The 26,785-nt window shown below is 36.7% G+C and overlaps 1 protein-coding gene across 1 annotated transcript; it reads right to left on the bottom strand.

Annotated features, from left to right (window-relative positions):
* Positions 1–467: 467 nt before the first annotated feature.
* LOC129900343 (PHD finger protein ALFIN-LIKE 2-like) lies at positions 468–25,580 on the bottom strand. Its single transcript, XM_055975304.1, has 4 exons — positions 25,377–25,580; positions 25,035–25,290; positions 1,021–1,141; positions 468–953 (listed from the first exon to the last, which is right to left on the bottom strand). Exons 1-4 carry the CDS (start codon positions 25,474–25,476, stop codon positions 693–695), a joined length of 738 nt encoding a protein of 245 aa, XP_055831279.1. The 5' UTR covers positions 25,477–25,580; the 3' UTR covers positions 468–692.
* Between the last annotated feature and the right edge of the window lie 1,205 nt (positions 25,581–26,785).

The raw sequence follows: 26,785 nt of genomic DNA, 5'->3' as shown, positions 1-26,785 counted from the left end.
ATCACTTGACATTATAGAGGACAACACTCCTTAAGGGAGGAAAATACTCTTGTTGGTTATTTTGCTAACTTGATTTTTGTTCTGCAGGTACATATGAATTTAATTCATTTCAAGAAGTCCCAACCAAAGGCAAGAGAATCATCAATCTAGATAAGCAGAATGTTCCTAACTTGAGAATTATATAAACATTGGTTCAACAACTACATCTTTGTTCATTGTCTTTCCATCAAAGTTTACTATGAGTACTACTATATTTAAGACGAAAACATCTACCAATATACTTATGATGTCTGAATTAGTTTGGTTCGTAAAAATATCATGCATGTTAGGTGTTCAATATGGTATAATACCAGGACTCATGAGCTACTAGTAGAGTCTTTTCTTGTCAAGATATTTAGCACATTCACAGATGAACTGTCAGTCTTAAGAATATGTTAAATTTTGAAAGGAACTGAACATGCCAACAGTTACAAGGAACTTAATTTTATCCCTCCTGATATAAAGCTACATCTGTAAACTAACAAGAAACAGAAATCACTTTCGAGAGAAGAAAAAAAAAAGAAACAAAAGTATACATCAACACAGAGTAAGGAGCAGCAGAATGGGAGTTGTGCAGGTCAGGGGGTTCATCTGCAGATTAAGCAATCTTCAGTTTATGCTAACATGAACTCAACTCTTCCTAAAGCTATAACTCAACCCATATGTTTTGCCCTTTTATTGCTGCATGAAGGACATCTGTATTCCTTGATACTTTGAGCCTTTGCAGGAGTTATTTTCACACACTTGCCATGAAACCACCTTTCACATATGTCACACCCAATCCAGAACTCGTCCTCATTGCCATTAGTTCCACAACTTCCACATAGAGTTTCTTCATGCTCATCTTCATTCCCTTCATCCCCATCATCACTCTCCTCGTGTAGCCTTTGATTTGCTTTAATTTGTTTTTCTCTCTGCAAGTAAGCATGTAAACAAAGTTTTATATGAAAAGGGTGACCCACAAATGATTTAATTGAGTACCTTTGCATTGTTCTTTGATTTCTTTCCACTATCAACACTTGGCTTGTCCTTTAAAGGCTTCCTCCCTGTCACGGCTTCGAAGACAGTTGGTAGATCATTTATCAGGGTAAACACACGACTCCTGTGTAGCAAAAGAAATGACAGAAGATATGGTTAGGCATAGTAAGTTCAATTCATGAAAACAGAAGTAGATGGGATTGCACAATAAAATCGTCAAGACTGCTTAGAATGCAAATTACTACAGCCCCGTTTGTTTTTATTGTGATTAAGATGATTGAATTTGAATACATATCTAATTATTAAGATAATATATCTTAGATTTAAACACCAAATAAATAAGAATATTTGTTTTCTCAGCATCTGAATATGTATTTATCTTTTAAAAACTATATAAACATAGAATTTCGAGAAAAAAAATACTAATTTAAAGCTAGAGGCTACTGCAGCTAATAGTGATGGTCATTGGCAATAACGGTAGTGAAGTGATGGTTGGCGGTGGTGGGTACCTGGAGGTGATCCGTTGTAGTGGTCTTATAGTGGTAGCTCATCACAGACAATAGTGGTTGGCCGTGCAGGCAATTGGTGGTGGTAGTAGTTGATAGCGGAAGTGCTTGGTGGTGGAAGTGGTTAGATAGTGGTGAGTAATGGCAAGTGATGGTGCTAGCTAGTGGTGGAGGTGGTTTGTTGCGGTGGTTAGCAGCTGGGTTGGCATTAGAGGTGGCTAGCAGAAATGGTGGTTATAGGTGGCTGTGGAACAGTTGCGGTTGGTGGTAGAGGTGGTTGATAATTGCAGCTGGTGGATGTGTGGTGGTGCTTAGGTGCTATTGCTCAGTGGTGCTAATTTTGTGGTTGTAAGAGGAGGAGAAAAATATCACATGTTCTGAAATCTTCAAGTGAATTAACGGTCTTAAAGATATTAAGACTCCCTACAGATTTGAATGATTCAAACCTATTAAAAACAGTTTAGTTGTAAAAAAAACGCACTTAATGGCTGACATTTGAAGATTCAAACCCTCATTAAGTGCAAACAAATGGAACCTTAGTCTAAGTACGCTCATTCAGATAAACAACCACCAAAATAGCTTTAGCACAACAAAGGAAACATTTTATCAAAATATACTACAGAATTGTGCACCAAGGCAATACTTCTAAACAGTTTTTGACATTTCCAGAATAACACAAAAACTATTAAAAAAAACCAAGCTTCTAGTTCTAGGAGACCAAGAGATGCTGGCAAAATTTCAGAAACCAACTCAATGGTTCCAACAGAACCAGTAGGTTAAAGAGATGAAGAAAAAGGAATAGTGAGGTGGGTCAGTTTCTTCTCACCAGCCAAGATGACCACCACGTTCCTTGGAGTCATTTCCACACTGGCGCTGGTATCATACTAGTAGTCTAGTACTGCCAGTTCCGTGAATTGAAGTACATCCGAAAGCTATTTTTTTATAAACTAGGTCAGCTTAAAAGGAAAACTACTAAAAAGCTAGAAAGTACAATTCAATTTATCATAGGTTGCCACACGGTGGACACTAAAGGATATCCGAGCATGCAAGTTGTAAAATATGAAGAAATATAAAAGAAAAGAAATGGAAATAAAAACAAATTGGATTTCTGCAAGCTAGAGATAAGATACTGCGTGCAGGTCCAAATCAGATAAAACATGTAGCTTACCAGTGTGACCCCTTAAAAATCTTAACTAGTGCATTAAAAAAATATCTTCGAGCTAAAATAATATCTTTCTTATAATGCCCCAGGGCGACTTGTGATTTAGGTCACAAGTCCCGAGTTCCAAAAGTTGGGGTTGAATCTAAGAGTGGCCCTAGACAGATTTTTCTGTCATAAAAGAAACAATATTTTCCTTATAATCAAATGCACTGAAGTTAGCATAATAAGCAAATTTGCCCACATGAACTAACACATCATTTATTACTCCATCTGTTTGGTTGTTGTCATAACTGCCAATTGTAAAACAACACGGGGTTGGTCTAGCATTGCCCAACCTAACCTTCAGAATATGGAAAGTGGCATTAGAGTTATACTAGCAGCAAGATCACACAATCCATGTCCGGAAACCTTTCCTCCAACAGAGCATGATATAGTAAGACCATTGGGATCTTTCAACTTTAGAAGCAATTTATACTGAATGGTGGAACTGCATTCTTCAGACGGTTTAAATTCTCCATACTCATATCATATAGCCTCCTCTTCTTGATCAAAATGTTGCATACACCAACATTTGCTCCAAAGTATCAACGAGTGGAACATTGATCTGCAGTTGCTTTAATTCAACGAACTTCTTGAATCTACTCCCATCTTCTTTCCTCTCTAATCTTTGTAGAAATGGACGTGGTGATTTTGGTTGTTCTCTTGAGATGTCCTCATTGGTCTTCTTTTGCTGATCTGGTGCTAGTTCCTCCCTCTCAATTCCTTATGGTTTCTCCCATGGAGATGATCGCTTTCTTTTTCTGGATAATGGTAACATTTTATATTATAAACAGGTATAACCACACAAACTGTATAGTCCCCCCAAAAAGGAAGGAAAGATAACAAGTCAAAGAAAACCTTCCTATCTGTATTGCTTCATAAATGACGTCTAAAACATCAAAAATATCTTCAGCCTCCACTAAACATTCTTGTTTACACCCAAAAACAATAAAGGACTAAGCAGTTCATCTTTAATTTCTGAAGGTATCATTGCTTGTCCTCAAAACTTCTATGATTTCTCTCTTTCCAGACAGTTGACCAAATACATGCTGGGACAATCCTCCGTCTTTCCTTCCAATTGGTTAAGCTGTCATCACTGCTCCAACTGTTTAGTACATCCCTTGTGCTCCCTGGCATTACCCACCTATTCCCCTCAGGTTGATGAAGATTTTCCATATAATTATCATTCCATTTATAATATAAAAGGAAATGGTTCTCTGCCTGTTCTTCACATAAATAACATCTGGGGCATAATTGGTACCCCCTCCTTTTCAAATTATCCTCTGTCAATACTGCTACTTTGGCCACAAGCCAGGTAAAACATGCTACTTCGTATGGGATCTTGACTCTCCAAATGAACTTCCGTGGCAAGCATCCCACCTAATTCTTGAGTTCACCATATGTAGATTTCACAGAACACTATTTTTTTTGAAAATTGGTTATTTGTATTCCTCAGCATTAAGGGCTATGCTGGCCACCTCGATTTCACAGAAAACACTCTTTGCATATTCCTTTTCCATTCCATACAATCCTTGTCTCGAGAAGTGTCTTTGAATTGGGATAGGTTATTGTAAAATTCAGCTATTCTTCCCATTTCAGAGTCATTTAGAAATTTTCTGAAACCGAGGTTCCAGCCTTGTTCTGTCCATATGAAAGCCATTGTTGCTACTTGTTGACATAAATTGTAAATGTCTGGATATAGTTGCTTCAATGAGACTTGGCCTGGCCAATTGTCTCCCCACAAAGATGTCCGGAGACGATCACACTGTTACTCACTTTTGACACTTTGGTGTTCTTGTTGCTGAGCTTCCTGCATAGATTGGTGCGACTCCATGATTTTCTTAAACATATCTTCCAGAGTGGAATATGAGGATGGAGCAGCTGGTTGGGAGGATAGCTCTTATGCACTCTAATGTAGTGCAAACTCTAGGGGTGCATGGCCATATTAGACAACCTTGAGCATGTGGTATAGAGAACACAAGAGTTAGTGGTTGGATTGGTTGTTGCACATTTAGATCAAGTGGCTTTTGTTACTGTTGTTGCTGTTGATTTGAAAATCCTTGATTCCATGCCCTTTTTCCAAGATCCCTTCCCCTAAGACATGGTACCCACATATTTGCATGCATATGAAGCTAAGACAACTTTCATGGTGATCCCATCGGGCTAGGGTGGACCCACTTGAGTAGGGTGCTGGCTCAAGCAACTAGGGAATGGGCAATGAGGAAAGCCAATTGCAACGAACCCCAACAACTTTTTTAAACAAGTCATCAGTACAAGAGTTGTGAGTTGTGACAATGCAAAATTGAGGGGAATAACAGATGATTTGCAACTTCCCAACCTCAGCCTTCAACCAGTCGGGGGTCATTTGGTTTCTGGGATAAAAGATGACAATTCCGACATAAAATGTGAGACTATTTCATCCTGTGTTTTGTTGAATTTTTTAATCTGGAATTAGCAATACTGTGATTAGTTAAACCACAATTGTGGTATTATTTTTATACCACCTTCAATACGGGATAACAATCAATCTTGGGATACAACACCAAAATGAACAAGATGCCATTCTCCAAGGCTCTCTACCCCTTCCTTTAATAAGCCCAAGGTGAAAAATGAAACTAAACACTTGTCCCAACTTATCTAGTGTAAAACTAAACACATATTTTATATTTTACCCCGTATATCTCATTTTTAGGACAATCATCTCCTAATAAGAGCATATTCACTAAATAACCATGTCATTATTTAATCCTCATATTATAGTCCCCTGATTGTAATCTCGGTATACCTTATTCACCAACCAAATGAACCCTTAGTGAAATAGTTCCTCTCCATCCAAAGGAGAAAGAGGGGGGGAGGGGGGGCCACAACTGGTGCTTTTGGCCTCTTTCATGAGAGACTAGAGAAATTCATATTGTTATTTCTTTCTTGTTCCCTATTGATTTTTCCCCTTTTTTGACAGGTACACTACCTATACTATCTTTAAAGAAATGTCAAATCATCTGTACCTCCACTTCATAAATCCTGTAACAGGCAATCTGATGAAAAAGATTAGAACTACTACTCAAGTAAAATGTGTCATAAAGCATTTTACCATTTCTGGAACAACATCCAAAGTCTTCTCCCATTGAGGTCAAACGTTATTTGCAGGCACAGGAATTAAAAGACTATGCAGTTCCTTCTCAATTAAATTGACGAAACATAAGCACCCTGAATAGAAATAAAAGATATACTAATGCATTTCTTACCTAAAAGCACAAAACACCTACCTATGTTTTACCATAACAAACAATCACCATACACTGCTACTCAATTTTTGGACAGCCAGAAAGAGCAGATTGACTATAAAACTTAACAGTGGCCTATTAGAATGGGACCTACACTTAACATTACAACACAAAAGCAGGAGATAATAAGCATCCTTCCATCCTCTTTCTCAACAACATCCCATCTTAAAACTGACAAAAGTCCAAAAGCAAGGGGATTCTCTCTCCCTCTCTCTCTCTCTCTCTCTCTCTCTCTCCCTCTCTCTCTCTCTGTGTGAGATAGAGAGAGAAAGAGAGAGCGCTGTGATTTGACTGCAGAATTATACCTTTACAATATTAACGAGAGTTTCAGATAAGTTACAAGGCTTAGGGGCCTGTATTTTGCAAGAAAAATGAAACATCACATATTTTGATCAAGTACAACCAACAAGCATGGGCTAGTACAGTAAATTTCTGATTGCTTATCTTGATTAATGGAAGGCAAGCTAACTTAGTCTAAAGCATTTCCAAAATTCTTTATATCATTAATGGGTTATTATTGGAATAGAGGTCCATAGAGACCAAATGAAAAGGTTCACTTGATGTTCTAGAACCATTAATGATTAATTGGGCTGACCAGCTTCTGCAGATTTTTCAGTTTGTTTTCCTGGTTGTATTTAATCAACTCGTGCAGACCTCGATCAATCCACTGAACAGCATGTCCAGTCCACAAGCTAGGTTGCTCAAACTATTCAAAAATGTCGATGGATGCATGTCGGATCCTTCAAAAGTGTTGTACTTTTTAAAAAGGATCTGACACGGGAGCGGCAACATTTTTGGAGAGTCTTGAGTACATAGATGTAGTTCTCGGTCCTTTTTATACAGTTCCTGAGAAGTTCTTTGTGGCTCTCCACTCCAGCCCTGAAGTATTCTGTGAGCCCAATCTGTTTAACGTGGACCCACAACTGAACAACTGGCTACAGAGAGAAGTTTGGTAAATGATGCATAATAACATGACTAGCCCTTGAGAAATGTGTTGATACTTGGAGGCGAATGAGATATGAAGTTTGAGGAAATCATTTTCCAAGTCAAGTGAATGTGATTGGGGGGATATATAAAGTACAGACAAGTAGAAAAGTTCACCTATAAAGTTATGACTTTGTGAAGTCGATTTTGACACTATGAAAAATATGAGAATACCCAATAATTTACTCGCTCTTTTAATTTAAGGAAAGGTCTCGACCAAGTAAGACCACCTTAGGGCACTGGTTCAAGAAACTAGATAGAGCATCATGCCCACTAGACAAAGAGAACGGAAGAGAGTTATTAGTGGCCCTTGTGTAAGAACAGACCCAGATATTTTAGAATCTTGTGATGGGTGACTACATCATTGCCACAAGCATTACAGATGCGTCGATTTGTCATCACGTATACTAGCACTACCTTAATCAAGATGGACAAGTCATATGCGTCTCTAAAGCATGTTCATATTTGAATCCAAAAACAAGCACGAATCTCAATAGCTTAAACGTACCTTGATAAGTTGTTGTTTTTGGAGGATGACAAACTTTAAATTTAATGATTTTTGTATAGCCTACATTCTACAAAATGTTGGAAAAGAACTGAACGGAATTTTGATTCCTATAATACCTGTATTGAAAAGGAATGAAGATTTACTTGTTTACTACTCAAAGAATACAATGATACAAATACACGAGAATAAGCTAACTATGATCTCAACAAGCTTCTGCCTAAGGAAGAGTGAGCTCTTCCCGTCAGACGGGATGCTCTAGTTGCTGCTGGCTGTCGACGAGGAAGAGTCAACTAGCGATGCCAGCTTCTGAAAAATCTTTCTTTTTCGAAATATTTATTCCAAGGCCAGTTCTTCAAGTTCTGGAGTTGTAGATATTCAAATCCCTACAAGTCAGCTATAATACCACATATATACAATACTATGCAGTTGTAGTGATTCTGCAACACACTTTTTTTAGGAAAGTAACAATTGTATTTCTATTAAACAAAACTTAGACACCCCAAAAAAGTGCCAAGTTTAGATCTTTACAAAAACAAACCAAAAGGTACAAAAGACCACAGTTCAAAAACCTATATTCTTATACACTGCCAATTAAGTCAACTAAGTTACCTACTTACCCCATATACTTTGTTTACACCAAAAGAAGAACAAACTAAGACAATTTATCCTAATTTTATGGATAGAACTGCTAGTGCCTTCAAAAAAATCTGGAATTCATTTCTTTCCACACACTCCACCAGATGCAAGCAAGGATAATCTTCCACCAATCCTCCTCCCCTCCTCTGTACCCTACACTTCACCAACTGCTCAGAAGCCCCAGAGTAGAGCTAGGCATTACCCATTTTATCCCCAAAATACAAAAGAACATGTGTCATAGATTTATAGTTGTCTTGCAATGTAAAAAGAGGTGTTCATTGCTCTCAACCACCTGGTCACATAAAAGACATCTTGAACAAATCTGAAAACCTCTTCTTTGTTAGTTGACTTGAGTTAGGCATGCTTTCCTAATCACCAATCAGACAAAACAAGACACCTTCATTGGAATTTTTACTTTCCAAACTTAGGCCAATTGGTAACACTCCAGCACCGCACCGCACCCCCCCACCCCAAGCTGGAGCATAGATATTGATCATGCCTAGCTTGTTACAAAGGCAATCAACTCGAGTTCCATTCAATGCTTTTGTGAACAAATTAGCTAGTTTCTCTCCGTCTTCACGTGGCAAGTGGAAATCACATTTTCCTGAATCTTCTCACGAAAAAAATGACTGTAAACCTCAATATGCTTAGTGCTTACACGATATACCGAATTTGAGGCAATATGAAAAAAAGCTTGATTATCACACTAAAGTTTTGCGGGTGTATGATGCTTCAACCCAATTTCAATTAAAAGTACATAATCTCGCAAATAGAATGTGGCATAACTCTATACTCAGATTCTGCACTAGATCAAGATACAACACTTTGCTTCTTACTTCTCCATGATACTAGGTTCCCTCCAACAAAGATATAATAGCCTTTAGTAGATCTTCTATCAATTTCAGATCTAGTTTAGTCAACATCTGCAAAACATTCAACACAAGTATGATTGTGATTGCTATACAACATGCCAAGTCCAGAAGCTCCTTTCAAGTAACACAAAATCTATTCCAAAGTTTCTGGTGTTTGACCATAGGTGCGGACATGAACGGGCTAACACCACTTACCGCAAAAGCAATATCTGAATGAGTTACTATAAGGTAATTTATCTTCCCAACTAACCTTCTATATCTATGTGGATCATCAAAGGCTCTTCATCATCTTTCTTGAGATGCACATTAGGAACCGTTGGTGTAATGCAAAGTTTGGCTACCAACTTTCTAGTGTCTACAAGCAAGTCAAGAATAAACTTTCTTTGAGACAGAAAAATTACCTTTTTGCTTCTATTTAAACCTAGTATGCAGAAAAGACTTGAGGGAAGAAACCCCCGTGATGACAATGTCATCAACATATACAACAAGGAAGATACTGCTAGCTGATGATTGCTGAAGAAGACTAGGTGGTCACATTTGCTTACTTTCAACCCAAAATCCTGAACTACACTGAACTTGCCAAACCAAGCCCTGGGACTTTACTTCAAGTCATACAAAGACTTCTTCAAATAACAAACATGAAGGAATGCATTCTTGATATCCAACTGATGCAAAGGCCACTTCTCATAAGCGGCTAGAGAAATGAACAAACAAACAGAAGTGTTTGAGCATACCCTTTAGCTACAAGTATGGCCTTATGCCTTCCTACATAACCATCTAGATTAACTTCAACTATGACGACCCACTTACATCCCACTAATTTCTTTCCCTTCGGTATATCCTCCAAATCTCATGTGTGGTTTTTCTCCAAGGCATGTATTTCATCAAGCATTACATCAAACCATCTAGGATGATTCAAACCTCCTTCGCGGTTTTGGTATCGAGATGGGAGTCTAGAGAAGCAATCACTTCAAAGATCAAGAAATAGAGGATAAGCAGTCATAGAATACAAATTTAGCAAAGGTGTTGATTTGTGAATTTCTCACTATGATCAAATGTGTTTTTGTACGATCTAAATTGATCTGATAAAATAAGATTTGATCTGATGTTAAATATTTCAAGAAAGTAGATCAAATAAAATCATCCCTTGATTCTCAAATCTCCTGGAATCAAGGGATCAATTGCTAGTTTGTTTGTTTCTCTACTATAAATTTGTACCTCTACATATGAATAAGAATGTGCAATTTTGGTACCAAACGTCATGGTATCAGAGCAGCTTTATTCTTGTGTTGCTTATGACTAAATTAACATTTTCTGGGCAACGTCACCCAACGGCATCGATAGAAATCAAGAGTTTTTTTAACAAAGTTCTGACCGAGACAACAATGAACCAAGGCAATGATTCCTCTCATTTGTCTTTTCAACTTACTTCTCATAAGTTAAATGGCAAGAGTTATTTGGAACGGGCTCAATCTTTCCATTTGGCAATTGATGGTGAGGAAAATCTGGGCACCTAACTCTAGAAACGAGAAAGCCTGAACCCGGAGACCCAAAAATGAATGCCTAGAGATCAGAAAACTCAATAGTAATCGCTTGGCTGCTAAACTCCATAGAGACTGCCTTAGGTAGATCATATTTGTCTCTTTTCCACTCGGGATGTTTGGGAGGTTGTTAGAGAGACTCATTTTGATGTAGAAATGCTTCTCAATTTTTTGAATTAACAAAATAAACTATGAAAAGCAAGGAGGGGGGGAGGTGTTATTATTTATTATAATGACATGATTTTCATATGACAAGAATTAGATTAATGCTATAATGATGAATGGGAGTGTCCTAAGGATAGCGTAAAAACAATGAAAAAGGAAGAAAATGAGAGGGCTATATCTATTTCTAGCAGGATTGACCAAGAATATGACGAACTTCGTTCACAGATTCTTGAAAATAAACCACTGCCAACTTTGAGGGAACTCTTTCTAAGATTAGGCAAGAAGAAACAAGGAGGAATGTTATGCTAAAAATAGATTCCGATCTGGAAGCAAAAAATATAGATCCTCCGCTCTAACTACTGCAAAAAACGAAAATGACAAGAAAGAAAAAGTTGTCTTGTGATTTTTGCAAAAAATATTGGCACACTCGTGAGACTTGCTAGAAAATCCATGGGAAACTGCCTAGATGGAAGAAAAAAAGTGGCAGACAACCATGGCATCCAGGCCTTTCAGAGTATCAGCAATGAATCAGGGTTGTAACCTTCACCAGAAATGCCACCATTCACTAAAGAGCAATTAGAGCTACTGCACAAACTTCTCCATTCTCAACTCCAAACCAGTAAACCCGATCCTTCCAAACAGGTATTGCACTATTTGTTTTTGTGAGTACAAATTACTGATATAAGTTCTTAGATTAGATTCAAGCGCTAGCAATCACATGACATGGAATTCCCTTTTTTTTCTCTACTTACACTCTTTCTGCAGGAAATAAAGAGTCGGAGTTGTTGATAGTTCCTTCTCAGCAATTGCTAGAAAAGGGACAGTCAAATTAACCCCTCTTTTGACTCTTTTTGATGTCCTTCATGTTCCAAAATTGCCTAACATTCTTGTGTCCATCAGCAAATTGACTCAAAACCTTAATTGTCGTACTATCTTTGACTCTACTTCATGTGTATTTCAGGACAAGGTCTCTACGAGGACGACTGGCAATGCTAGAGAGTCTGAATGTCTCTATTTTCTTGATGATGGTGGCAATTCAGTAAATTGTAGTTCAACTTGTTTGAACTTTGTTCTAGTTGATAACAAAGTCATGCTATGACACTTTAGATTTGGTCATCCTAGTTTTTATTATTTGAAACTCTTGTTACCTCAGTTATTTATGAACAATAATGCATCATCTTTCCGGTGTAAATTTTGTGAAATAGCACATATGTTCATCTTTTTCTTCTCAAAAATATCATGTCACAAAAACCCTTTAAGTTAATCTACAGTGATGTTTGGGAGCCTTCTAGGGTAGCAACTATAAATGGAAAAAGGTGGTTTGTGAGTTTCATAAATTGTCACACTAGACTAACTTGGGTGTACCTATTGAAAGACAAAGAGGAAGTAAAACATATGTTTGAGCCTTTTTATGTTATGGTTAAGACACAATTTCATGAGAAGACTCAAATATTTTCGGAGTGATAATGGCAAAGAATTTTTTAATGACCAACTAGGCAATTTTTTCACTTCCAAGATAATAGTGCACAAAAGTTCATGTCGTAATACACCCCAACAAAATGGAGTAGATGAGAGAAAAAATAGGCATCTTATGGAAGTAACTAGAGCCTTAATATTCACAAGTAGAGTCCCTAAATTTCTTTAGGGAGAAGCTCTTTTGACATCCACCTATCTTATTATTAGGATGCCTTCCCATGTTCTAGGTTTTAAAACTCCTTTCCGTATGTTCAAGACATACATTCCTACCTCTAGGTTTCAAAACCCCTTTCAGTAGTTCAAGACATACTTTCTACTTCTAAAACAAGGATATGATGCAGTTCCATTTAATTTTATGAATGGAATTAAACGTATTCTCAAAACATCTCTCATTCATCTCTCTACAGAGTCCACCAAATGCATGCTAGAATTACTTTCCACAATTTATTTTGACTTCTAAAAGAAAACAGTTGGCCTCGGAGTTCAAGATCAAAGATTTGTGCCATTTGAAATATTTTCTTGGCATGGAAGTAATGAGATCAAAAGAAGGCATTATGGTGTCACAAAGAAAGTATGTTTACATCTTCTAAAAGAGACAGGGATGAGTGGTTCTCGTCTAGCTAAAACACCTATTGATCCGAAAATAAGATTCAAAAACAAAGAAGGAAATTCAGTTGACCAAAGTCAATATCAAAGACTAGTGGGGAAGTTGATATACTAGTCACACACTCAACCTGATATAACTTTTGTAGTAAGCTTAGACAGTTAATTTGCACTCTCCGAACAAAGAGCACCAAAAAGCGGTCAACATGATTCTAAGATATCTGCAAAGTTCACCCGGGAGAGGATTGTTTTTCAAAAAAAAAACCAATATAAGGGCATTGAAAGCTTTATAGATGTTGATTGGACAAGTTCTACCACTGAGAGGTCTACGTTTGGATATTATCCATTAATCTATGGAAATATCGTGACTTGGAGGAGTGAAAAGTAGAATGTCGTAGCCCGTAGCAGTGCCGAAGTTGGATACCAATCTGGCCATGGGATCTGTGAAATGATTTGGCTCAAGAAGACTATGGAAAACTGAAAAAATTGTTTGCAGACCAACGAAATTGTACTGTGACAACAAAGCGTCATAAGTATTGCTCACAATCCCGTTCAACATGATAGAACAAAGCACGTTGAAGTGGATAGACACTTAATAAAAGAGAAGATTGAAGAAGTGTGCATGCCTTTCATCCCAACAAATTAGCAAATTGTAGATATTTTCACAAAAGGCTTGTTTAATCAAAACTTTGAAATTCTTGTAAGCAAGTTAGGCATGACAGATATTTATATGCCAACTTCCACGGGAAGTGTTGATTTGTGAATATTTGACTATGATCAAATCAGATTTCGTAGGATCTAAATTGATATGATAAAATCAGATTTGATATGTTATTAAATATTTTAGGAAATTAGACCAAATAAAAGCATCCCTTGATCTCAAATCTCCTAGAATCAAGGAATCAAATTGTTAGTTTGTTTGTTTCTCTCTACTATAAATTTGTACCTCTACATATGAATAAGAATTTATAATTTTGGTACCAAAACTTATAAATGGAATAAGTGGATTTGCAAGTGTGTGCACCTTTGCGAAGAGTACTAGGGAGGTCAAGGTTTTCTAAAGTATCAGATGACAGAACTGGTGCATGACAAGTAACATCGGTCTCTCGCCTCCTTAAGTAGACTTGAACAATTGGCAGTCTTGCTAACACAAACGAGAAAGTACTGAAGGTACAATAGTCGGGTGGTGATCGACAGAAGCACAGTGAGATGGAGGTACAACATTGGCTTGTTTTGTCAAAATACAGGTGACCTGATAGACTAGCCACTCATCTTCCTCCCATGACTAGTAAAAATGGGAGGTGCATGTAAAAATGATGGCTCCAGAAATACCATATCAATTGACACAAGATATATACCAAGTTCAGTAGAATGACATTGATATCCTTTTTGAAGACGAGAATAGCCTAGAAAAACGCACTTCAATGCCTTAGGATCTAACTTGGTAATAGATGGTCAAACATCTCGAACATAACATGTGTTTCCAAACATCTTAGCTTCCACCGAAAATAGTGAAAAAGAACATTGTAAGGAGTACTACCAACAAGCATAGTAGATGGCATGCGATTAATCTAAAAAGAAGTTGTAGAGATAATATCTGCCCAAAATTGTTTAGGAACCTTCATTTGGTATAAAAGTGCCCGAGTTGTCTCAAGTAGATGCTTATTCTTCTCCAAACAATTCCATTTTGAGGGTGTATCAACAGATGAAAATGGGTGGAGAATATCATGTTGTTTCATATATGACCGAAACAATTTTGACATATATTCTTTAACGTTGTCACTTCTTAGAGTACGTATCAAAGCATTGAATTGAGCTTTAACTTCAGCAAAGAAGGCACAATAGTTAGTAAACACTTCAGAGCGACTCTTCATAAAATAAATCGAAGTCATCTGAGAGAAATCATCCACAAAAGTGACAATAATACTTATGCCCAGTTTTGGAAATGACTAGACATGGTCCCCAACATCCGAATGAACAAACTCAAAAGCCAACTCAGCCCACTTATTAACCCTTGGACCTATCGAGCTGCGACAATGTTTTGCAAATCGATGACTCACATTTCAATGAAGAAATATTCTGGAACTGAGGACAAAGCTTCTTTAACAGAGGTAGAGAAGGATGTCTCAGTCGACAATGAACTTCAAATGAAGACACGACATTAGAGCAGGCAACAAACTGAGACTCTCATCATCAAGGATGTAGAGATCATCGGATACATGTCCTTTACCAATAACCTGATTTGTCATAAGATCACCAAACAAACAATAATTGTGAAAGAAATAAATAACAATTAATCTCTGGTAACTTGTCAACAGAAATCAAATTAAATGGCAACTTTAGTAGACGACAGGGTAATAGCCGAGGTTGGTTTAACCATCCCACTGTTACAAGTTCATCCATCAGCTACGGTAACTAGAGAGGGTGTTTTGTGTGATCGGAAGCAAGAAAAAATATTAGAATTATCTGTCATGTGATTTGTGGCACCTAAATCCAATCACCCATTTATTGATAAGACATGTTGTATCTGATTCCGTAAAGGCATTAACCGAAGTGGATTCCTTCAATGATTTTCAGTATTGAGAGAAGTTAGCAAATTCCTCGGCAGAAACCAAAATCAATTTTTCAGATAATGGACTAAAAGCAGTCATTTTCCCAAACTCACAATATCAAAATGCCAAAACTCTGCACCAGAATGTTACCCCACCAGTTCTATCCACACCACCAAGTCAGATTGTCTAACTAACTCAAAAAGAACTCTTACATATAAAGATCTAACAGAGAACCAATCAACCCCCAACTAAAGGGCTCAACTCAAATAGACAAACTATTCAAAGAGATACCGAACAAAATTCAAGATAAGAAATTCAAATAGACTGAAAAACCAGTCACTCAAAGAGATGGTCAAGAAACTGAAATACTCCATATGCGAAACCAATTGAACAGAAGAGAATGAAATTCGAACCGCAGCAACAGAGTTCAAACAGTGTGATGGCTCAAAACAGATAAGAAGAACATGGTTCTTGATGCTTATTCTTCAAAACGTGGTCCAATAATCAGAAGACCACCATAAGTCGACCGAAAATTTCAAGGACACACTGAATCAATAAATCGAACAAAGATTGGTCCACGCGCAGCTCGAACTAGATAGACTCTGGTGGTTTCATCGGTACGTGAAACCCATACGCGTTTCCTCCGGCAACCAAAGTTCTGGGTAATGGCGGATCAGAAGGAGATGTTTCTCCACAGGCAAGTGGTGACAATTATTTTTCAAATGACGAACCGAAAATAAGGCAGTGGCTAATTCCAGCAATGACCAGCAAGTGACATACCACAACTTCAAATCTGACAAGGCTTTGATACCAGATTTTGATAAGGAATGAAGAATAAAAGGTATGAAGAATTACTTGTTTATTACTCAAAGAATACAATGACATAAACACATGAAGAGAATAGCTACAGCAATTAGATATTCAAATCCCTACAAATCAGCTATACTACCATATATACAATAGTATACAGTTGTAGTGATTTTGTAACAATACCAATTACCAAGGAAAGAGTGTGTACTCATCAACATCGAGGTCTTGAAATCAATAAAGAACGGGTTGTTAGAGAAGTATCCATTAAAAGTGCAAGAACCTATAAATTCTAGCTTCGCTCAAGTATTTCTAGCCATGAAACTACGTTTCAATGAAGGATAAAGGGAATAAAATGAAAAATATTTTAAGAGTTCAAGAACCACTTATGAGTTATCTTAATTTTGGTCGTCCCCAATGGACACATGTCCGAGCATAAGCTACTTGAAATGTTTACAGGTGAAACAACACAGCTAAGACAAGGAAAGATGCATCCGATGTCATGGGTGTATGAAATAGAGATGCTATGTTACAAGAAGCTACTATGTGTGCGTGCACATTAAGTGCAAAGAGATATAAAGGAACAAACACTGAACCATCATAAGCTTAACTTAATAGTGATTTTCTCTTACATACCACTATGTATTTCTCTACTTTCTTGAAATGATAATCTAAGATAATTATTAGACTCGATATAAGAATGTTGACGGCTTGACACCTTCAAGCTATGTTCCTTATTTGTAACTACTGCATGATGGTAAGGGGTCATCTATGCCCCGTTTGCATGTGATTGATGATACAGAGTTGCCTTGATGTACTGGATAATGTATTATTTTGATGCATGTTGTTGGCTGATTTGATACAAGCATAAAATGGAATCAATTTAGTTATAGGGAAGACTATGCTGAAATTCCAGTACACTTGCGCGACTTGCTATGGGTAAGATTTTCCCTATGTGATACACACAGCCCCTCGGCTGAAAATAGGTTACACACATCGAACATTATGCTACCATTAAAGAAGGTTTCATAAGTAGGAAACATCCATCATATCGAGGAAATACGAGTTGGTTCAAATCGGCCAACGAGAGGAGTAAGTAGTTGTAAAGTATCGAGAGACGAGTTGATTGTGAAAGAGAAGTGTCCACACCCCTCTAGCCACAGGTGTACTTTGTTTAACATTCAAGAGCGGATGTTTTTAACGGAGCGAGAATGTTACGTCAGGTAAATTTTCATGAACATATTGCTTACACACTATAATTCTCCCATGGCTCGATTTAATCATCTTTTCTTGGGGGATAGTGGAATTCATGCAAATAACACATACGTAAGATGAAGTCATTGGAACTGACCATTGAGTTAATTTTGTAAGTATAGTCTTTGTTTATCTTTTTATTGGACACACGCATATATATATATATATATATATATATATATATATATATATATATATATATATATATATATATATATATATATATGAGATATTCAAATTGAGACGTGATAAAAAGCTACATGATCGACTTCATGCAATGACTTGAGGAAAATATATGTGCTTTGAGGTCGTCAATAACCATTTTATAAAAATGGTTGAATGGAATGGGATTCCATGGCGCTGGATAATGTTTTCTAAAAAGAATGTTTGAGAATGATATTTATATATTTTAGGACCTTGTTACATTCCCCACTTAGTGGGATTTCATTGGGTATGTTGTTGTAGGACCTTGTTACATTACCTTGTTACATTATAAACAAGCAAGTTGAAAAAAATAAGTTGCCCATGTTGGTTGCAAGGTATTGTTTAAAACAAACATAGCACGAGAAGATGGATACTTGATCAGATCTTAGGTCAAAAAAGAAAACAAAGAAGATTCCAGAAGGTTAGAACCATAAATAAAACCAAGTCCCTTAATGTGATAGCATAAGGAGCAGCTGAACGGGGATCATAAAGTGACCATCATAAAGGGGGTTTTCTGTTGAAACCAAGCATTTTGCTTGGTGATTTCGTGAGAGATAAAATGCAGCAGCAAATGAGTGTTCGTTCATATCTGTAGCATCTCTGTAGCAGCAAGCAACACCCAATTTGAAGCCTTGAAATTCAAGCATAACCCTAATTGTGTAAGACGACCAGATGCAGGATTGACGCTGCCAGATGTGGGGATCATGACTCATGAGCATTATTGTACTTATACTATTATGTACATATGGATCACAATCATGCATATAGCATACATGGTATGTGACGTGTGCATATGCATTAATCTGTATTGCTGTTTTCTAAGACTTGCTCCAAGGGTATGAAAGGAGATAGGTCGATGATCCTACTATGTCCTCGTGGCTCAAAAAATACTGCTCCTTGCAGATACTAGTACAGCTGGCACTACTTCAGATACTTGGGGACGTGCAGACTGCTCTATCGTACCTGATGAGGTGAGCTGTCCACTTTGTCCATGGAGGCTAGAGTTTCTATTTATTTTTTTCAGTTATGTTTTGGGGTTGTGGCCATGACACTTTGAATTCAGTTACTATAGATACTCCATGACTAGTCATGGGATTATGATTTCTTGTCATTATGATGTTGATACTTTTCAGCTGCTATTATATGATTATCATACTTCATTAAATTACATTTTCTGCATATAGAATGTAAATATTGTTAAGGAAACTGGTTCGCTTGGCAGGGGTAGACGTTCGTTAAGTGCCGATCATGGCTTTTCAAATTGGGTTCAAGACAGGCTTTCTACATATAAAATTGAATGAAGGGAACTTTAGTTATTGTTTGGAAAATCAAAAATCTATTATATTTCTTCTTTGCAGAAACAAAAGATCGACTCTTAACTTGTAGAATGCACAAGTTTAAACTTGTAAATACAAAATGAGCTTACTATGCAACTTACATGTATGAGTAGTACAGGCACACAAACTGAAGGTCCAGCCTCACTAAAAAGAAGGCTGAATAGCCTAATAGACATTGTATTTGCACCAATTTGTCATTCCAGCCCCTCATTTCACGATGCTTTATCCAACACCTGAACCTAATCAAAACTTTCATTTTAAACCTCTCTGACCCTAGGTGTCTCTCCATCGCACTGATATAAATATACACATCAGATAAAAATATGCCATGTCATTTTTTTGGTTAATACTTTTTTTAAAAAATCTAAAAACCCACTCGCCACCCATCTCCGCCCCTGAAATCCACCACCTGTGTCTGCCACCTATCTCCTCCATCCCCACCAGCAAACTCCACCATCACTGCTCTACCACCCATCTCCTCAATCTCCAACACTACTTCACTAAAAAAATCCAAATCCATTTTCTCTTCCACCCACAACAATCGCAAGCTACCACTCACCACCATCGCAGACCACCACCACCCCTCCACTGACTTCCTCCCTGAGTAGTTGCAAAACAACCATATTTTTTAAACCACCATATGGATGAAACTGGTATAAAATCCAATCCAGCGAACACATCCAAAATCAAAAGCTAAAAACGGTTTTGGATTTTTTGAATAAAATGTTGACTGTGATGTAAGTTGAATTAATAGGGTCTAGTGAAGATACCATTCTCATGGAGGTTCCCGGGGAGGGGAAGACGAAGCAAAAATGGGGAGAGGGGAGGAGGGTTTCAGGAGATGGGAGGGGGGAAGAACAAAAAATGGGAAAAGAAAAGGGGAAAGGAAAGGAGAAGAAACTGGAGAGAGCCATGGAGGGGTATGGAAAGGGTGAGGAGAGGGAAAGAAAAAGAATGGGGAGAGGGGAGTTTGTTTAAAACTAAACTTTCAATATAAATTTTTTTATTCTCTTCTTTTTAGTATTTTTTTCTCAATTTTAATATCTTTTAATTAAAACTAATACAAGCACTTGTTTTTAAGAGTGTGTAATCATGCACATTATCCTGCTAAGCAAAACAAATGTCACGTAAAGTCGGTCAACCTTCGAAGGACCTAAAATACAAGTTCTGAACAGGTTCAGATGTCGGGACTAAACTTCATGGAGTTGAGGGCCGGGATGACAAATTTGTGCAAGTACAAGTGTCTATTAAGCTATTCGGCCTAACAAGAGAGTTAAAATACTGGTTCAACAAAAAATTCTGATCTCCTTCAATAGATGGCACATGTAGTATTGGACGTTAAAGAGAGACGTCCATTGCCCAAGGCTTTGTTACCCTTTTTAGAGACATTTTAAGACCCCAATGTATAATTTTCCCTCTTTTCTTATAAATGAATATTCTATTCAATTTTAGCACCAAAAGAGTGGCGTTAACCAAAGGTTGGTACTGTTACTCCTCTTTTAACTAGGAAGCCAATGAAATTCATGAAACAATCACTATCATCTATATTGGTCTCCGTATACCAAGAGACCAGAAATTTAGACATCTAATTTTTCACTATGAATACGTCCATGTTTTCCATCAAAGAGTCTATATTTACACTTCTCCACCCAAAATCTTCATTGAATCAATACATGGGGAATGATCAACAAACATTTCACAAACTTCTCAATCCTCTCCTGTGCTAGCATTCCCAAACACCTTTCGCAGTAAAAAGTGTTGTTGTCCCACTCCAAGTATCGCACATGAAACATTTGTTACACAAGTTGAATTCCTTTTCTACAGATTTCTTAAGGGAGACATGCCTCACAAGTTGTTATCAAAGTAAAACAACTCACTTTTGGGGGGCTTTACTTATCCAAATTAGTGTCTATATCACTGGAAATAATTTAGGATATTATAGCATGATAAAACTAAGAACTTGACATCCTCCTTGTTGCTTAACAATTCATTTTAAAATCTAATTAGGAAACTACCAAAGCAGGCTCATTAAATAAACTGGAAATAAAATGACTTGCTAGCCATAGTATATCCTCGACAAAACCTACTTTCACAAATGATATCTCAGAAATATACGAAAATTAATCATTGCACTGAGTTGTCTCATTCATGCTTTGGCAAATATCCCACATTTGGCATACAGCTTTCTGCATTGTCTCAAACTTAAGCGAGCAATTTCATTGTCCAGCACGTGCTAATTTGTTCCTCGAAGCTTTCTAGCTTTCTGAAGAACTGAATAATATTTTTAACCTCCCATTCTTGAAAATTCCTTGTCAACCTTTTATCCCAACCATTTCCACTTGTATAGATAACTATTGAAGCATCATTATTAACTGCAAGATTGTATAGGTCTAGAAATGTATCTTCCACAGCAAGCTTCTTTCCAGAAATCCTATTAGAAACTTATTTTTTACAATCAGTCACCTCCAACTTCAACAAGTTGTGGTACTCATCCAAGAAACTGCTGATATGCTTTTTAATGCCCATCTATGTAAAGATGTGACGGAAGAGTACACCACCAATCATCCATATCACATTTTTCCTTTAAAAACTAGTACCATAGATCCATCTGTTGCTCAGAACTTGACCACTTATCCATAAACAACAAACTTTATTTCCAGATCCTCAAGTTCTTTATCCCTAGCCTTTCATTTTCTTTGTCAATCACTGTAAGCCACTTCCCTAGATGTATCTTCCTATTCACTATGTAACCTGTTTATAGGAAATCTTTCTGATCTTATTCAATTGTTTCTCCCAGCATGTCTGATAAAGAAAGTACTGATATAATATGTAAGAGATATGCACAGAAGAAAGAAAATATAAATCTGGATCATTTGACTTCATGGACTTTCAGACAATGTCTCCTGAAAGTATTTTCTCTGGCAAAGTGATCATCGATCGCTACGTTTTAAATTCTCTTTTTTTAAGAAATGAGTTTAGCTCTCTCATGAACACTAAATTCAATGCAATATGAAGAGCACCTTGATTATGATACACAAGTTATATCGGGCTTCTTTGTCTGAACTTCAATTCATTGAGCAACTATTTGACCCCAAACTAGTCCGCAAGTTGCCACAACCATTGCTCGGCATTCTGCTTCTACACTTGACCGAGCAACCATTTCTATTTCCTACATTTCCAAGACACTAAGTTACCTCCAACAAGAATACAATATCCAGAAGTGGATCTATCAGAAAGTGATCCTGCTTAATCCACCTCAGTGTATCCAACAATATGCTCATGGCCTTGATCCTCAAAGAGTAATCCTTTCAGTAGGGCTGATTTTATGTATCAAAGAATTTGGACAATCACATCCCAATAGCTGTCACACGGGGACACTGTAAAATAAATTGACTTACAACCTCACTAGATAGGCAATGTAACGATGAGTCATTGTGAGGTATATCAACTTACAAGCCAACCGCTTGTACCTTCTAGGATCACTAAAAGGCCCCGCCCAACCTAACAGAAGTACAGTATATGTATCAGTGGGAGTAACAATGGGTCTACAATTTGTCATTTTTCCCTTCTCAAGAATGTCTAAAGCATACTTAAGCTTCCTAATTGGGTTTGAGCGACCTCGATGACTATGAAATACTTCAATCTGCCTAGATCATTGCCCGTTATAACTATATCATAAACATAAACTACCAAATAAATACACAGATTTGGAGAAGCATGCTGATAAAACACATATTGATCAACCTCAACGCCAGTCATACCAAACTCCAGTGTTGAACTTACCAAACCATACTCGAGGAGACTATTTCTAACCATATAGCAATAAATGCAATAGGCATACAAGATAACAAGACTCCCTTCAGCAACAAAACCAGATGGTTGCTCCATAAGAACTTCATCCTCAAGATCATCATGGAGAAAAATTCTTAATGTCCAACTAATATAAGAGATTTATGGTGAAAAGGAACCATGAATCAAAAAGAGGCGTACATATGCAACTTTAGCCACATTAGAGAACGTATCAGTTTAACCAAGCCCGAATTTTTGAGTATAACCTTAGGCCTGTCAGTTTTTATTATCCAAGCCTACTTTAACTGCATAAACCCAACAACCTATAGTGATTTTATTTGGAGGCAAGAAAAAAATTCTCAAGTACCGCTAGAGTAAAGCAGATATCACCTTCAATCATAACTTGTCATCATCGTCATCCTCGATAAGAGAGGGCTTCACCTGTAGACTTAGGGATACTAACAAAAGATAATGATGAGACAAAGGCCTAACAGTGTTATGATAAATGATGATAACTCAACCCAACATTATTTGGAACTAGGATCAAAAGTAGATCAAGTACCTTTTGAAAAAGCAATTGGAGAACTAAGAGGAAACAAGTTCACAATAGATGAAGAACTAGGTGAGGGCATGAAGCATCTAGATCTGATGTGGAGAGCTTGCGACAATGATACGTCAAAAGAGGTAGAGGTGAGCTGGAGGAGTTGGGCAGAAGATAAAGTACAAAGTGCTCAAAGGTGATGGCACTGATGAAGGAGTGATACTAATAGGATTCCAGGAAAGTGGTATTGGTGAGATTGTTGTGGGAACAAGAAAAGACACAATTGCATTCTTCTAGTCTCCTCATACTTGATCAACCCTCCACACTTACTTTCCCTATTCTAAAATTTGTTCTCACCAAATGTGTAGAGAAAATTCCAAAAACTTGATGTAATTATCAAAAAAACTGTGAAGTATTCTAGATGATGTGATGTTATTCTTGTCGCGAAGTCCAAGTCTGATGAACAACTTTCCCTTTCAAAACCATTGCCCCCTCCCCATGTATAACAGTAGGATTTGGGTCAAGTTACACACATTTACTATTAAGGTACCTATTTGTTTTCGTTATATTGTTTTCATTATCACAATTGCCGGGTAACTCTTATCACTAGAACTTAGGTAGATTAGAATTCACCTAACTTTTGTCTCTACAAGAATTTAAAACTTGTACTTCATGATTTTCAATCATTTCCTTGACTGTTAGGCCGCACCCTTGTGTGCACCATTGCCCCATTTTTATTCTTTTTACTTTGATTCCAATTGGAAATTTTCATCTTGTTTACCATTAATTCTAATGGAACCTCCAATCGTAACTAAACCAACCTTTTTACTTGCTCTATCTCTAGGTTTTTTGGATGTAATGTCTCCCCACCAGATATCTCCTAGAAATCTGTTGCGGTTACATTGACTCTTCACTATTGCAATATGGATCTTATCTTCCCAAGGTTGCCCAAGATTTCGATGTCCTCCACTCGATTGGGATGTCCTTGATATCTTCCAGATTCATCCAAGAAGTAGTCAACACTTTGTGTGCTATGTCTTCCCATCCTTCGTAGTGAATGAATTCTACAATGAATACAATTGTTTCTTTTGTTGTATATTCGCACTAAAATTCCATGTATATTGAAATTTTGAGCATATTATGCGAGAATATCAGATCAAGACTTATTTTCCATCTAAAACAAATTATACCAAGAACTTCCGATAATAGCTTCAAAATCTTATAAATCCAATCCAGAGTTTATTTATTTATTTTATTTCGGCAGCCCGATGCACTAAGGCTCCCGCTATGCGCAGGGTCCGGGGAAGGGTGATGTTGTTAAACTTGATTCTCTCGATGAAACTCTTCCTTCTCTCTATGTGTTCGGTCCAGTCAGGATTACCTAGGCAACATTCTTCAAGTCGAATGATTTAATGTTACCCTTTTCAATTTTAATTGCAAAAGCTAGTTAATTTGATCTAAATTTCTTGTTTTCATATACTAGGCTAAAGTTACACTGTAAACTTAAAACACTTTGCTCAAACACTAAGCAGAAGTGTTATATTCCGCAGAATGTGAAGAAAAACTTGATGACTCATCCTATTTTCAGTGGTATGTAAAAGAAAAGGCATATGCTTTACAAGAAGTAACTTCTACCAACAAAATCCTAGTCAAATTTTCTGTGTCTACACTGAACAGCAAAGAATTGAATCAGACAAAAAAAAATGCGGGTTTGTTTCAAGTTTCAAATTTCAATGTGTTTGACAGAAAGATCATACCTTTCGTTTCTGTTTAAGCGAGCACCAAAGTAGAAAGCCACAGAGAGCAGCCACGAATCTGTGTGCATAGCAACCAAAGACAACCAGTCTCTTCGCTCCATCCCATCCCTGGCAAAATTGATACCTAACACCGGCTCCGGTAACTCCGGCGGAACTTCCTCGGCCGGCACAGCAACTTCCCAAGACTCATTTGGATGTCCATACAAACACAAATTGTCTCTCTCTGGATCGCACTGTGAGTAAAATTCCTCCACATCTGAGAGTCGCAGCGAATCAATTAAACAAAGCAAAAGAAACAATGATAAAGTAGAAGTAAAGAGGCATCGAGAAAGAGCAAAGTACCGCCAGTGAGGGCACGGAGGACGGCGGCGTGACGGGCGGAGAAGTCTTTGAAGATCTCCTCGACGGTGCGAGGGCTATTGGAGGAAGAGTTAGAAGCCATGCGTTGGTCAATTTCAAGTCGCAGCTATTTCTGGGATTTATTAGTGAGAGAAAAATGGGTAGTAAGCCACTGCAGACTCGGTGAAGAAATTGGGGAGCCACCCGGCGTTCTATAATCATTTTTAAATTTTAAAGTGTTTAATATTTTTGGCTAAAAGAAGAAAATTATTTTAGAGCATAAATTAGAACACAAGAGTAAAATTCCAAAACGTCATATCAACTTTGGATGATATTAAAACGGTAAAGGTGTAGTGTGATTTGCGTCTTATCATTTACGCAGTTAACAGCGTTAAAGTAAATCGTACGCCGCCGTGCTCCTTATACAAGTCACATCAGGCGCTATTTTTTCTTTTTTCCTTTTTTTCTTTTCTTTTTTCCTTTAAATAATTCCTTTTTTATAATAATAACTAACAAAAATAATTAAAATGTAATGATTTTAAAATATAATATCTTGTTATCAATGAATTTTAAAATATTTAATAATTTAAAATATAATATCACATATTTACCTTGCCTCTTTTATTTTTTTATATTATTTTTCATACTTTTATATTTTAATTTCATACTACCAAATGTAAAATACCTATTAATCATTTAATATATGTGAAATCATAAATAAATAGCTTATGTTGGTTACTATAAAAATAAAAGAATGAAAAAGAAAAAAATAAATTTTGTGTTTTTTCAAATATCGTTTAGAACATCTATGAATTTTTTAGCGTAGTAAATTTTGTTTTACTTCAATAAATTTTGATCGACTATAGAATAAAAGTAGATTTTTGTACTTAATTTGTTTTAAATCATTTTTGGAAAGGAAGATATGACGAAGTTAATAAAACAACTATAAATCACAATAATTAACAATTTAAAATATAATAACACATATTTTAATCATAACAAGAATAAATAAAGATATAATTTTTGCATACTATAAAAAAAATTAACCATAATTTTAATTACTATAAAAAATAATAATTTTAGGAAAATAATTTAAATTATTTTAGTAGAATGTTGGAAAATAAGACAAACAAAGGGAAAAAGGAAAAAATAAATCATTACATTTTAATTATTTTTATTAGTTATTATTACTTTTAAAAAAAAAAAGACTCCCAGATCCCACGTTGTGGGATTTCACTGGGTTGTTGTTGTTGTTGTTGTATTACTTAAAAAAAGAAAAAATAGTGGCTGATGTGACTTAAATAAGGTGCAACGATGGCATGTGACTTACTTTAACGTCATTAACATCGTAGATAGTAAGGCGCAAATCACCCTTCGCCTTTACTGGTTTGGTATCATCCAAAATTTACAAG

The sequence above is a fragment of the Solanum dulcamara genome, chromosome 8 (assembly GCF_947179165.1).
Source record: "Solanum dulcamara chromosome 8, daSolDulc1.2, whole genome shotgun sequence".
NCBI classification, from domain to species: domain Eukaryota; kingdom Viridiplantae; phylum Streptophyta; class Magnoliopsida; order Solanales; family Solanaceae; genus Solanum; species Solanum dulcamara.
Note: the sequence above shows the minus strand (reverse complement) of the source record. Positions and strands in the feature narration are given on the sequence as shown.

What these genes read in the sequence shown, in the direction of transcription:
- LOC129900343 (XM_055975304.1), bottom strand. Translation starts at nt 25,476, where the DNA reads ATGGCTTCTAACTCTTCCTCCAATAGCCCTCGCACCGTCGAGGAGATC. An exon ending in CGCTTAAACAGAAACGAAAG is followed by an intron (nt 1,142 to 25,034) that starts GTATGATCTTTC and finishes TTTGCTACACAG; the next exon opens with GAGTCGTGTGTTTACCCTGA. An exon ending in AATCAAAGAACAATGCAAAG is followed by an intron (nt 954 to 1,020) that starts GTACTCAATTAA and finishes GCTTACTTGCAG; the next exon opens with AGAGAAAAACAAATTAAAGC.